The following is a 15,339-nucleotide window of genomic DNA, read 5'->3' as shown; positions in this document are numbered from 1 at the left end:
AACAAAGGGAACAGTGGTTCCCTTACCCCATGTTGAGCCCAGGCAGCCCCAATGGGTCTACTCAGATCTGGGTCATCTAAATAGCAGGCACAGAACACAGAAGCCCCATATTGGTCTCCATGACTTGGGAAGGGGTACAGGATGCAGCGGCAGTCTCTGCCATTATCCCTGCCCCCCTCCCAGGCCCAATCCTCCCCTCATTCCAGCCTCCCTCCACTCCTTTCTGCCCCCTCCCTGCCTTTCCCTAGCTCCGAAAAGCCTTCCCGCCATTCTACAGTTGGCATTTACAGTTGGCACTCCATCGATACACTCGCCAACACTGAGACCCAGTGCCTACTGGCACAGGCCTTTCTGCCAGGGCAGCAGCCTCACTGCTGGTATCAGCGTGTCTTATGGCACTTTTATGATGCTCAGCACCAGTGGAGAAGCTGGAGTACAGTATTGGGCTACCTGTTTCTGTTCTCTTGTATTCCTACTCTGTGGTGCTATCTGTTCCCAAAGGAGTTAAACTGGGTCTGAACAGTTAAACTAAGAAAGCAATAGGGCAACTTGCATCCCTTGCTGAATGTGCTTTTATTAAAACAAACAGAACAAGACAAACTTGGAGGCATTTATCCAAATGATGCGCATACTGTTTCTGCAAAACAATCCTTTTTAGTATAAATGTTAAGACAGATGAATCAGTATTGGAGGATGAACTCTTGACTATTTTCCATTAGGATGCTTACCACTTGCTTTGTGGCAACATGCTGCACAGCAAACCTCATACAGACATGATCCAGAGCACTTTGTGCATAATATTTTTCAGTTCAACCGGACAGAAACTGCCACTAGCACCAAGGCAAGGCTGGTTCTCATGTTCTAGTTTCGTAAGTCTGCTGATCAGTGAACACTGACCATTGTAGACAACTACTTTCAGGTCACACTTAATCACTTCCTGCTCCTTCCCTATTCTGATTCCTGGCCAGCAAGCTGATCTGGAACAAGCATTCAAAGCAAACACTCTTCCCATGACACTGCTTCCAGTGAAGCTTCATGAAAGAACAGCTCTCCCCACCCACACTCCTGTAACCACCCAGCCAGTCAAATAGCTAAGTAAGTTCCCTTTGATGTACTGGAGCCAGCAACGAGCTGCAGGCATCAGCACAAACTTGAAAAGACCTTTTGCACCAAAGAGATCAGTTTGCAACATTTGTGCCAACAAAATCTCTCAACTTCCTTCATCTTTTTTCTCCCCCAAAGACATGATTAGTTACTAAAAGTTTTATACCCTGTCTTTTCTGGAGATCAAGATGTCGAAGAATTCACTTTAAAATATATGTAAAAATAAATCACATAACACAATCTAAAAGAGCACAATCACCATTAATCACAGCAGCCAAATTATAAATATCAATTAAAATAGCTGCTAAAAATACACTCTACCCCAATATACAACAGCAGACACAAAAAACGAAAGAGCAACAATAAAAAGCAGTACAACCAAAAAACAATTAACCCCTTACCAACTGAAAAAACTAACCAAAAACATTCTGAGCCCCTGCTCTTATGAACCCCTCCAGTGAAGGGAATGCTTTGAATTCATGAAGTCGGGAGTTCCATAATCACAAATGGCAGTTTCAAATGCCATTCCGTTACTTCATTTACCGAATGCCTTTGCTCTCCTTATCAGGGCACTGGGGTGTTTTATCCAGAGAGAATTTTGGCAAGTGAGTTCACTAGGTTTGGGACTAGGAAAACTTTCTTTCATGGTAGCACTAGAGAGCGCTACTTAACATGTGCTCCAATCTCCCAGTTGCAGGGATTAGCAACTGATTCAAATGCCAGGCATGGAGTGCAACATAATAAAACTGATTCTTTATTAGCACCTAAGCTCACCAGGCATTATGCAGAGAGAGTACTGCAGCGGTTTTTAAGCTCTCTTGGAGAGTTTGAGCCGCTCTAAGTTCTTGAGGGGGCAGGGGGAGGCAGCGGGGGCAATCCCCAGGATCGCGCCACTCAGGGGGGCTGCAGGGGCTTGGTGGCACATACCTGAGCCTCCTGCAGCCTCCCGGGGCTCCCTGCAGCTTCAGAAGTGAAAGTGGAGTGATGCTTTCAAAGTAAAATTTTGAAGTAAAATCTCACAAGGTAAAGGGGATAGAAAGAAATAGATGGCGCAGTACATAGTAAACAAGGACTCAAAATCTCAAAAGCAATACTAATGGCATCACTTTTTCTAGTTCTCTGGAATTTCTGAGAAATCAGGGGCATCCCACTTTCTTATTAACTGAAGTTGTTTCACAATTGGTTCTTTTGGCTTTCAAAGTAATGGCAAGTTTTGCACAATGAACAATCCATAATCTTAAAATAGTGGCTCAATTTCTGTCACCTGTTTCAGATATTCCATGATGGTTTATCCAAATCTTATCAAAAGAAATTGAGGATCAACCAAGTATCCTTAAATTCCCATACAAAGTCAGTGGTTAGTTCTAAAGCAAATGAAGTCTAACCAAAAGGGTGAACACCAGGCAGACAGTTGGTTTGCTGTCTCTCCAACGGTTCAGGCCAGTAACAGCAGCCTGGCCTGAGCAACTGAGGCAGGGGAAGCCTTCCTCATCCCTTTACTTGCACTTCAAAAAAAAAAAAAGTCATTTATTACATTTCAACATATCAGAGTTATACTAAAATCAAAGAAGCAGTTTCAATCAAGCCACCAGTACCACAATGAAGTCCAATATTCTGCCCCATTTGACACCAGACATTAGAACCCAATCCAAATAAACAAAACTCTTTTTGCAATGTATGCTGCTCTTTTCAAATTTAAATATTACTTCCCTTAGAGAAATAAACACCATTGAGGTCTTGTTCTGGGTCATCTGCTGATATAACAATGGAATCTTCCTTCCCACATCCTCTCAAAGCCTGCCCTATGATCTTAGTGTGCCTTTCAAAAAAAACAACACAGAATACCACATGTGCCAGTGCTTCAACTGCATCAAACTGTGTGAATGAGGACATTTCTGCAAGTAGCAGATTTCCAGTGCAATCCTGTGCATGTTGACTCTAGAGTAAACCCACTGAATTCAATGGGACTTACTCCCAGCTAATTATCATCTCCACCTTACAAGGGCATAAAGTATACTGGTTTATATAAGCCAGTAGTAGAAAAACCCCCCTGGGGGCTGGGGATAAGAATAGGCCCTCAGTTTGGCTGTACTTGTCGTAAGAGGCGACTGAACAGCCACCGGGTAGATGGGACTCGTCAGCCTGGGAAGGCAGCTCATCTGAGAGAAGGAAAACTCTGATCCCAAACCTCCACTGCCTTGTGGCTACATCCAGTTATGGAAAAGGCTTCAGGAGTCAACCTCGAGGCAAAATCCGGAGCCGGAGTCCCTGAGGCAGTTCATGGCTGAACACAGTCACGTTCTGGCAACTCCTGCGACGCCGCTGGAACCAACCGTATTGGCTTCTGCCTTTCCATTGGACCATTTCAGCGACGTGGAGAGGGGGGATTTGCTGCATGGGTAATAGCCTATCCTCCATACCTACTTTACCCAGGCTTCGCGCACTGGAGAGGACACTCTGTTCCAGAGCCACCATTCAGAGCATGACACCATGGTCTTCCGAGACTGAAGGATGCCAACATGCAGTAGAAAAAGAAGAATGAAGCTCTCAGATCCCCAGTTCATTCTTTCTCATAGTGTATTTACTTGCAGGCAATGATAATTTTGCAGTTGTATGATTTAGGGCGCAATCCTAACCAACTTTCCAGCACTGACATAGCTGTGCCAATGTGGTGTGCACTGCATCTGCAGTGGAGAGGCAGTCAAGGGGGCCTCCTCAAGGGTAAGGGCATGTTTGTTACCTTATCTTGGGGCTGAATTGCAGCTAGGCCAGTGCTGGAAAGTTGGTTAGGATTGTGCCCTTATTATTGTGCCCAAGAATAACTTATTCAAGGCTTTGTTATGGAATAGAATAAACATCAAATCTTGTTCTTGAAGACCTCCTTTATGATCTCCATAAAAACTCTATATGCATATCTCACAGCACAGCAATTTGCCTCATCCAATTCCACAAAGGTAGTTTAGATTGTATGGTGTAAATTAGGCACACATTTGCATATGTATTCTATTTAAACTCTGAAGGTCTCAGCTGAGGGGGGCAGAAGCGGTAGATATTCAAGGGCATCAAGGCTACAGTCCTATGCAATTTATTAGAAAATTGGCTTCTTTTTTTTTTTTTTAAATGAACCAAATAAATTAGATTTTGGCTATTAATTTTCTTTTTCCAGTTGGAAAAAGTCCTCTACCTCACATCTAAGGTAGAATTGCAGAGACCCTGCTCTGATACAAGGTTGATCTGCATGTTGACAGATATATACACATTTTGACCTATAGTCTGTAAGACAGAAATTTTTGCAGTTTCGTTAAGTTTTAAGCAATTTACGTCATAGTCAATTTTATTTTTGGGTGTTATCTTTAACTATCAAGAATGAAGACATGCCCTGTGTAACTTGCATTCATCTCATCATGATCCGATAAAACAGATTGCTCTCTGACCTATGGGACCAACACAGATACTATTATTCTAATAAAAATGACTAGCTTGACCAATTCCTATTACTTTCGTGGTCCCTCTTCTGGATCTTTTCTGTCTAGCAATTCACACTATACTTTTTCATACATAAGCAGCTGGCTAAAAGTTACAGCAGTCTCACCTGTAACTCACAGCAGTCTCTAAAGCAGTAGTTCCCAAACTGTGGGTCCATGGCTCACCAGTGGTTCAAGACCCAATTTTTACGAATCTAACAAGGTAGATTAGGCTATGCGCATCAAGCGTTTAACCAACCTGCTTTGCTGCCCAATCACCATTATAGCCACAGAGGCTTGAACTGATAAAGTAAAAGTAAAGTAAAACTTTATGTTTAGGTGGGTCCTGATGCTAAACAGTTTGGGAAACACTGCTATAAAGGCTATTTCATACAAAAAGGTTTTAATGAGTACATAAGTGCTATATAAATACATTATACAATTACATAAAGCACCTGAAGTATACATTATCTTTTTGCACATAAATCATGGACAAATATTGCAGATACCTCAGTCCCCTAATATGTATTTCTTCAGTGTACAAGAGGTAAAGGGAAGACATTGGTGGCCTTCAAGTGTTGTAATTACATGTGAGCAGACCCAGTCAATTTCAGTGCAAAATTGTGTTAAATTTCAATGTGAAACTTTAGTAAAACTGGATTAGTAAAACCTCTGCTACACATTACGGGGTCTGTATCCCCCACAGAACATGGACTGCAGCTCAGCCTGCAAAGGAAAAGAAGTCTCCATGGCTGGGTGATGCCTGGTTTAAATGACCAACAGGACCAAGTACAGAATACACACCAATCAGGCAGTGCACCCAGGTCCTCCAGGCTCCCCACTGTTTCTCCATCCTACCACCTTCTCTGAAATGCAGACCAGAGCAGGACAGGTCCCTTTTAAAGTAAAGGCAGCAATGAGTACAATATGCACATAAAGATCTGAATAAATCCACAGGTCCACACACAAACTCATTGGCTTGGTTCAGACAGAGTAAGAAACAATGATTTTCTGGAATGTGAATAAGCCTCTGGAAACTCACATGCACCCCACCCCTCTAACTTTTTATACTCAAAGAGAAGGGAGGAAAAGCTTTTACTTTCTTGAAATAAGCTTAGGAAATGTGGTTTACTTCAAATCACAGTTTAGAAAAAACAAACCAAGATCAAACCATGATTTCAGACTCTGCTTTGTACCCTAACGGCACAGGCTGAAGTAAACTGCAGTTCCCAAATACAGTAATATAGAACAGTGCTTTACTTGAAAGTGAAAACAAAAGTCTCCCCTGTCCCCTTCTTGTACACGAAAGGGGAGGCATATGCAAGCCCACGGTTCATAGAGTCAACTTTAAATAGCAGGAAACCACAATTTCCCACCATATCTGCAAAGGAGCAAGTGTTGGCTTATTTATTTCAGGGCTGTATTCCTTCCTCTCCATTAGAGCAGGGGAAGGCAACTGGTTGTTTAGCACTAAAGACCGTAGGTAGGTAGGTAGGTAGGTAGGTAGGTAGGTAGGTAGGTACATACATACATACATACATACATACACACACACATTATTTACGGTCATCCGACCAGCTAGTCACAAACAACAAAACAAAATACACAGAATTAAAACCAACACCCCGATACACATATGTAAAATCAGAGATTTACACTCTCAATTTTCTTCCTTACCAACTGTGCAGCATAACAGAAGCGGGCAACCCTGAGTGATATATCCGAGTATACATCAGAAAGCAGAAAAGCAAGCTGCTCTTCCGCCTGCATCCCCGTTTCAATACCGAAGATCGGGGAGATAAATTTAGATCTCAAGTCGTCATAGTGTGGACATTGCAAAACAATGTGGGACCTTATCAAGTAAAAAATTATTGAAAAGTTTCAAACAGACATATAGATAGCGGCATGGAGCTGTTGGGATACAAAGTGCCAAGACTTAATTTTAGAACTATACCTTTTTTGTGTGCAAAAGGTATTCTGGGGGATTTTTAAACCATGCATCTTGAAATTCATCATGTGATCCAGGGTCATTATTAATATCATGGAAACAATTCAGAAAGAGCATAATTTTCCCAATCTGTACAAAACATGCATTATGGCCAAGCTATTTAAGCATACCTCTCCTAGAGCCAAATTTAACAGCCTGCCTCTTGGCCTGTAGTGGGCCCCCAGGAATACCCAGCTGTGAAGCAGTCCGTGTCCATCACTTCCCACATTATAGCCTCTTAACCAGCCCTGTAGATTCTACAGACATTTCAAAAGAAGATGCACCACTGGGCATTCTCCTAATTAATAGCAGACTTTTCTTTATGCGTGTCATCTGGACAATTCAAAGAGAGGAAACATCTCAAAATGTCAGTACTATTTTTCATAGAAATGAAAGCCAGAAATGGCCTCATATTTCTCCCCACCCCCACTTGAGTATAAACACTGCGTTCCCAATCCTGGGCACATACAACCACATGTCTGGCAAGCCACCAAATTGCTTGCATGTAAATGATTATCCTGCACACAAAACCAGAGGAGCCAAGTGGAAAATCGGCCTTGGATAAGTCTCTTATTCTGGCCCTGCCCTGCTGAGAATTCTCTAGCACAGAGGTTCTTAACCTCTTTTAAGTCATGGACCTCTTTGAGAATCTGATAAAACTATGGACTCCCCCCCCCCCCCCGAAAAATGAACATAAACACAACCACACAACTTTCTTTTTGCACCTGGTTCGTGGACCTTGTGAAATACTCACCCTGGCTGCATTATCCCAGGAGGGCTGTTCTGCGTCATAGGGTTTGACATCACATTGTCAAACAGAGTGCACAAAATCCCAAAAAGGTACACCTTAAGGTGTTTGTATTTATAACAGGAAGGGGAAGCACAGGGAGGTACATCCTATTAATCACTGAGAGGGGAATACATAACTCAAAGGTCACAGACGTATTTCTTGGCCACCCAACATCCTGGTCCTTTAGATGGCGCCCCTGTGCCAATGCAGGCATACCTCTACCTTCCCAAAGGGGCCACCAAAGACTTCTTCTTTTTCCTCCCTTGCCTCCTGATTGAGGAGGGTAGCTCCATGCCTGGGGCACTTCTCATTATCTTTTCTGTCTTGCAAGCATTCCCAGAGCCTTCTAGATCCATCTAGTCTCTTTTCCTTGCTGCTTGACTTTTTCCATCCTCCCCCCTTGCCAAGTCCTTCTCTCCCATCCTAACTCTTTTGTCTCTGCCCCAACAATCCTCATTTTGCCTTTCCCTTCTTCCAGTGTCTTTCATTCCTTAGCACTCCACTTTGCTGCCTTTCAGACCCTCCTTCTACCTTTTGGCTCCACTGCCTTTCACTTTCTCCATCACCCTAACCTTCACTTTTTCCTCTCTTGAGTTTTCCCACCCACCCTCAGCCCCACCCTGCCCCAAGACTCCCATCATCTTGGAGCAATCTGCTGCCTGGCAATGAGCCTTCGTCACTAGAGCCTTTGCCACTAGGCTCCGAGTTGGCTGGCTATATCCTGTTCCAGCACTGCATAGCAGCTCTAGCTGCCATAGCTTATGTACCCCTGAAGTCCACCCATGGAACCTCTACCAGCCAATGGACCCCAGGTTCAGAATCCTTACTCTAGTGATTTGAATACAACATGCACTGGAGAACACATTGCTTTCAAACCACACAGTCTAAACTGCGTGTTAATATAGTTGTCAAGAAAGTTTCTTCTTGACTAGCAAAGTCTAAGAGTGAAAGTTAGATGGACAGACAGAGGCACTGCGGCACAGTGCCTAGGACCTAAGCAGCACTAGCCTATCCAATTCGCAAGTTAGATTCACCGTATATACTCGCCTATAGGTCAAAAAAATTATGCCTTAAAATGGAGCCTGGGTCAACTTATGCCCGGGTCAGTGCAGTGGGTGAAGCAGAGTCCTCTGGGAGCTTCTGGGAAGCTTATGGAGGCTCAGCAGCTGTCTAGTGAAGTTGGGGGGGGGCATGGAAATGAACTGAGAAGCAGGAAGCAGGTGGAGAAAAAGGAGAATTTTTACCAGTAATTACTGTATTCAGAGGCCGCCTGTTCTCCAGACAGGAAGAGAAGTGAAGGCACTTCCGGGAATTGTAGTCTGTATGGGCTGCTGCTATGGCATGCAGCACATGCTCCCACAAAGCCTCCCCACAACTCCCAGAAGCCCCTTTGTCTCCCTTCCAGTTTGGAGAAGAAGGGAGATGCCTCTTTCTTTTGCTGTTGCTCAGAACATTCCTGGCAAGTCATTTGCAAAGAATTTCACACACACACACACACACACCCAAGTTTAGGGGTCTGGTTTTTAAAACCCCAGGATGGGATCCTCATTTCCATCTGAAACAAGGTCCCAGGCTGCAGTGCACCAGTACTTAAGAGTAACACCCATGGAAAGCAGTGGGTCTGCTTCTGAGTAAAGAGGGTTGCAACTGTGCGCAGCTCAGTCCTTGTTGCTCGTCTCCCTGCTGTGAACTGAACTGCACACTCCCCATTGCATATTTTATGTTGCATGTTATATGTAGAGCCTCTGGCTTAACACACCAGGCACCTTAAAGAAGGATTTGAGTAATGGTTCTACTGGTATGTTGTTTACAGGCACAACACTTACTCTTGCAGTGTTTACACAAATGTTGTGAAGACCAGAATTTTAAAAGTTAATGAACAAAAATGCATCTTATGATCTTTTATTGTATTTTTAATAAATTAGAAACTGTACAGTTTTTAGGTAACAATTACTGGAAGATTTTTTTCAGGATCTGGCCTTGGGTAAAATCAGACAAAATTATAGTCAGACCCCCCCTAAGTTTAACCCCCGACTTATCCGAGGGCCACAGAAAATTCCATGATTTATACACCTCCCATCTTAGGATAAACAATGAATTCACACTCATAGGGCTGTACTCTGACCACCTCCCCAGGTGGTGGCCAACTAGTACAGGCGTGGCCAACCTTTCACCTTTAGGGCTCCTGGACCTTCAACAATTGTGTAGAGCAGGGGTGCCCAAACCCTGGCCCAGGGGCGATTTGTGGCCCTTGGGGGCTACCAATCTGGCCTGCAGGTAGCTCCCAGTCTCCAATGAGCCTCTGGCCCTCTGGAGACTTGCTGGAGCCCATGCTGACCGAACGCAACAGCTCTCAGCGTGAGGGCACCTGTTCGACCTCTCATGTGAGCTGAGGGATGAGGGCTTCCTCCATTGCTTGCTTTTCATGTCTATGGTGCAGCAGCAGCAGTAAAGAAAAGGCCAGTCTTGCTTTGTGCAAGGTCTTTTATACACCTTGAGCTATTGCAAGACCTTCATTCATTCATATAAGTTCCATCTCTAATATATTCTTTTATGTAAATTTATTCAAATTTGAAATGTAAAAATTATTCTTTTTCCTGGCCCCCAATACAGTATCAAAGAGATGATGTGGCCCTCCTGCCAAAAAGTTTGGACACCCCTGGCATAGAGGAGGGAATTTCATCAGGTGCTGTTTGTCATCTGTGAGATGACAAAGGGCACTTGCTGAAATTCCCTCTTCTACGCAATTGTTAAATTGTTGGGTCCAGGAGCCCTAAAGTTCCTAAAGGTTGGCTACCCCTGACCTAGTTGGCTACCCCGACCCCTGACCTGACTTTCACTTTGGAAGCTGTGGGGAGCCTTGCAGACAAACGCGCAGGGCTCCCCACAACCCTGGAAGGCTGCAGGAGGTTCTGTAAGTGCACCCAAGCCCCTGCAGCCACTCTGAGTGGCACGATCCTGGGGATCGCACTGCTGCCTTCCCCCAGCCCCTGCTACCTCCCCCCCCCCCCCCGGCAAGGACTTAGAGCAAACCCGGAGAGTTTGAAAACCACTGAGGTAATGGCAGTACCTTAATCCACCAGCCCTTGGGCCTCCTCCCCATTCACCTCAACAGACACCTGGTGCTGGCAAGAGGACCCCTGCAGAATGGGAGCATCATGTGCAACATCGGTATGGTTACTGCAGTGGTCTTTAGATGTTCCTGGAGAATCAAAGCATCCCAGCTTCTTTGCAGCAGAAGCACCTTCTGCAAGGCAGCTGCTCCTGATCCATGCAGAGGTTATTGAACAAAGACAATATGAATGTCCAAGGCACAGAAAGGACCTCTTCTTGCAGTAGCAAGACTGTGGTGGGGCTTACGTGCAAGATATGGAAGTGGTCTTCTCACTCTGCAGTAGTCTTTCCTATCAAGACAGCAGACTGTAAGCTCCACTTACTCTGGCTCTCCAGCCCATCAACAATGCGCTGTGCTAACTCTGCTAGACAGTCCGTGGATATTTACTGAAGAAAAGTCTCCAAATGTCTTCCAGCAGCAACTACATAAACTGCTCAATTTTAAAGAGGGACAGAATGTTGTCCCTGGTCTTGGCTCTCACTCCTGTCTCACCCACATCTTGCAAGTGAGTCCAGCTGGTAAGTTAGTTGTGGGTATGGCCCATGGGGCTTCCTGCGGATGCTGTGGAAGAACTTACCCAAGTGCTCTAAAACAAGTCCAAATCTGGCCCTGGCCTTCTCTTTAAAGGAGATGTAATTGTTTCCATCTCTCTAGGCCAGCTCAGCAGCAACATCCACCAGGGCTCCACTAAGTTGGAGCCACAGGTGGTTTACGTGCTCTGCTTCTGGGATGCCTTCATACTGGGTTGTTCAAAGTTCACCAGGAAGGATTCTGAATCAACTACACAGAGCACAAGAGAGGTTTTATGGCACCTATACAGACTGTACTGTAATTGGTACTGGGAGATTACCCTTCTCTTAACCCTCTTCCGCCCATCCCATAGGTGCATAGGGTGCATTTGATCCCTATTGCATATATGCAACATTGGGCGGAAATGGCTTAATCTCAACTTTTGGCCCATGATGAACAATGTACTCCCTTTTCTCCTGCTTCCTTGCCTCTCTCTAAGCACCTCATCATTTTTATTCCAGCTGAGACACCTCAGCCAAAACTAGTGCATGAGCTGTTTAGCAGGCACTAGGCCCTTGTCACCACTACTGGAGCTTGACCCTTTGGGGGGAGGGTGCCACAACAACCAAGCCCACCCTCATTAGGGTTTTCCATATGAAAATAGAAGCTGAACCTCTCCACGATTAGTCTTCCATAACTGAACCCTAAGGGCAGATAGGGCCCAGTCCTATCCAATATTCCAGCACCTGTACAGCCACAATGCAGCCCCATGGTAAGGGAACTCATGTTCCCATACCTTAAAGAGTCCTCTGTGACTGCTGCCTCACCACAAGACACAGTGCATGCCCCACTGGCACAGCTGCACTGGCACTGGAAAAATGGATAGGATTGGGCCCTCATTTGGCAGTTTAGAAGCACTGGAACTTCTAACACAGTTTTGCCCTCCTTGCAAGAGCATACACAGAGTGCATGCTCTCCCTATCAAGCTTTATAATACTGGCAAACCCAATTACTAGAAATAAACAAAAGATTGCTTGTTTTTAACTCCAGTCTTTTACATGCCAAACTACATCCTTGGTGCTTTTGGGGAGAACCAGCACCCCAAAAACCAAAATTCAAAAACCACACACGGAAAAAATGAACTTGCCACAATTTGACTCAGAGCTATTGCTGGGCTCCTGGATCTCATCACTAAGCTACTATATGATAGTTTGATGGATAGGTGCACAGTGAGCCTAAGCAGAGTTTAATTGGGAAAGGAAACCCAAATTGCTGCCACCACCCAAGGCAGGAAGAGGCTGGTTTGGGGAAACCCCCTTCCCAAATGATGGAAAGCTCCCAAATCTCTGAAGGTCCCCTTAAAAGCAAGACAGTGGCAAAGGCTGGCTATCTGGAAGATATGGGATCCTACTCCCAAGTGAACTAAGATGAGCAGGTTAAAATAGTAATAGTAAAAGAATAAAAACACCACCACCACAAGGGGTAAAGTTAAAAAAAAAGAAAAAAGGAATTACTTGAGGAATCACAGAGTGGCAAACGAAGGTTTATCTGTTTATAATATTTTTATTCCATCTTCCCCCCCCCCACCCCATTGCCATGGGAACAGAAGGTAACTAACATAATAGAACAATAAGGTTTAGGTGGATGAGTTGAGAAAAAGATATCATGGATACTAAAAAGCAAGCCAAAAACAAAACAAAAAACGAATGCAACTTTTCTTTGTTCTTTCCCTACCTTGGTCCTGGTTCATAGTCTTTGCACCCACACCTAGCCAAGCAGGTAGGTGAGAACCAGTGAAGCATCAGATGACCCAGATCTGGATCAGGGCAAATGCACAAAGGAGTTTTGTGCAACACCATTTTTTTAAATAATCTTTGGGTGTTAACCAAATTTTACCTGTGAGACTAGATACTGGTGTCACCTAAGTTGTTGACTTTCCTACTCCTGATGTCACCTAAGTTGTTGACTTTCCTAGATTAGGAGATCTTCCCAGACCAATGAGCCAGCTCAAAGTCAGGTCCTTTGTTTACTGGCCAATTGTGAAAGAAGGTGCTCAAACATCACCCCAGCAAGGCAAAAATGGATACTGTCTTTGAATGACTCAGCAGCCCCTTCAATATGCTGAGGCATCACATAAACTTCTTAGATCAAAAGACCCAAAACAGGTGAAAAAAAGGGGGGAAATCAGGGATTTTCACCGTACTAAGCTTCATGTGAGTGTTTTTGGAGAAAGCATATTTGTTTGCTTTTTAATGGGGGTGATGCACAGACAGCAGAAGCAAAGCTTGGGAAGCCCTATGAACCTAAGTAACTGGCTCAAGACCAACCAATTAGAGAACAAAGTCCCCTTCAAATTGCTACAAAAAGACGTTGCTTAGAAATGCTGCCATGGTCCTGGAGAGCTACTGTATTTTATGCTTTACACAAAAATCTTCCATATGAGAAAGGTACTCACCCCATAGGTGGCTGGTAGGTGTCCCAGTGGGTGTTGGGGGCAAGGGTCTGGACCTAGATTTTGATGTGGCAGCTACAAGTCTCACTGGGCCCAAGTACTCTACATAAGTGCCTGGGAAGTCTCCCCATTCCTTAGTACGTTCGTTGAAGCCATTTAGCCAGCCCTGGGGATTCCTCTCGTCTCCCTCCTTGGAATCAACACTCAGAAGTCCTGTCTTGCTGACCATGAGCAGGTCTCCAGGGCAGAGAGCCAGGTCTTCCTCCCGATCCTTCTTATACTCATAGATAGCCCGGTACTGCAATCCATCCACTGAGGTCATGGCAAGACAACTGGGAGACTCCCAAGTCACACCAAAAACGTGCCAATTCTATGCATCCTCACAGGCACTGGGAGACCAGAACAGGCGACAGAGAACTGCAGCAAAAAAACCTTTCTGCAGGTTCAAAAAAGCTTTCACCATTTCCTTTGGGTTGTCCTAGCTTTAACTCCTGGGGACAATTTCTCCTCTTGCAAGGGAAAAACGTCAGATGCAACCCTGAGGGAGCAATCGCCTGCAAAACTCAGGCCATTAGTCTGCGGTCATCTTGTCAGCTGGAAGTACAATCATTGCTAGTTGAGCAACTCAGCTATGCAGAGAAGAGAGACAGCAAGCTAAGTTAGTCTCCTCCTCTCTCTGTTTAGGCAGCAGCAGACTTCAATTCTGGTATTGGCAGCTGATCCCTCGGCAATTCCTCTAGCTGTAAGAGTAAAACAGTGTGTTAATGATTTCATTATCAGGCATGCCAACTTTCCAACCAGTCTCAGTCACTATGCCTTTATTAATGGTGGCTTTATATGCAGACATCAGTAAGCAATAATGTTTGTCTCCATGCTGTGAAATGCTTCACCCACCAATATCAAGATGCTGTTAGAGGCACAAGAGTAGAGCAGGCCAGCTTTTCTGTCCATTTGACAATTCTCTAAAGATACAAGGCCCACCACCTTTCCCAACCCTACAGGCCACAATGGGCTTAAGGGAGGGAGACACACAGCACAGATGAATATGCCTATTCATGTTTTTTTCCAGAAGTAAAACTCACTGAATCTCATTGAACTTACCCCCAGGTAAGTGTGTATAGGATTGCAGCCAAAAGCATGTGAGCACTGCATTACCCAAAAGCATGTGAGCACTGCAGAGGAGAGAAGTAGAAAAAGTAAAAGACACACATCTTTCAAAATGTGACTTGGAAGCAAACGCTTAACAAACCTCTCCGCACTCCAGTCTGCATTTCCACAGGTTTATTTGGATGCAGCTCAAAGGGAAACCTGACTGAACAGGGCAAAATACTTTGTTTTATCCTGGTGCATTTTAAAGCACTGCTTTGAAACAGAGGCACCAATACTAAGCAATACATAAATACACAATGCAGAAAGTCAAGCCAATGAGACAGCATGCAAAATTCAAGCAAGTAAAGCATTTGGGATAAGCCCAGAGAAGCATTCAACAGAGGTAATTAAACTTCTCCCTCATTCCCTATTCTGACACAAAATCTTACAGCCACAGCTCTGAAACAGCAGAAAACAGCAAGCTATCTGGAAAAGAAAACATTTTAAAGTGTACTCATCCATTCTCCCACTGCTACATCAATAACTCTTAAAGCCTTCAGCCACCAGAATCCCTCTACTTTGATGCATGTCACCTGCCACAACTTGGGCACACTGTTGGAACCTGGAAAGAAGAAAGGTAAGAAACAAAATGCACACACTTTTTTCTACCACTTACTGTACTGGGTGCCCCAGCTCTGTCTCCTATTTGCAATCTATGTAGCGTCCCTGCAAAGGCATCTGGGAGAGAGATGGGGGAAGAAGGGTAGTATTGAAAGTTGCAGGTGACCTCCCTCTTCTCCTTCCTAGCAATTTCAAGGCAGTTGAATT

At 44.5% G+C, this 15,339-nt stretch overlaps 1 protein-coding gene across 1 annotated transcript in view; it reads right to left on the bottom strand.

Annotated features, from left to right (window-relative positions):
- The window catches only part of PIK3R3 (phosphoinositide-3-kinase regulatory subunit 3), a 316,724-nt gene extending 302,980 nt beyond the window's left edge, over positions 1-13,744 (bottom strand). The window contains exon 1 of the mRNA XM_066622779.1: positions 13,426-13,744. Coding sequence (XP_066478876.1) covers positions 13,426-13,744 — 319 coding nt within the window. The remainder of the gene's footprint in view (positions 1-13,425) is intronic.
- Between the last annotated feature and the right edge of the window lie 1,595 nt (positions 13,745-15,339).

The sequence above is a fragment of the Tiliqua scincoides genome, chromosome 4 (assembly GCF_035046505.1).
Source record: "Tiliqua scincoides isolate rTilSci1 chromosome 4, rTilSci1.hap2, whole genome shotgun sequence".
NCBI lineage: Eukaryota > Metazoa > Chordata > Lepidosauria > Squamata > Scincidae > Tiliqua > Tiliqua scincoides.
This window is presented reverse-complemented; position numbering and strand designations above follow the sequence as displayed.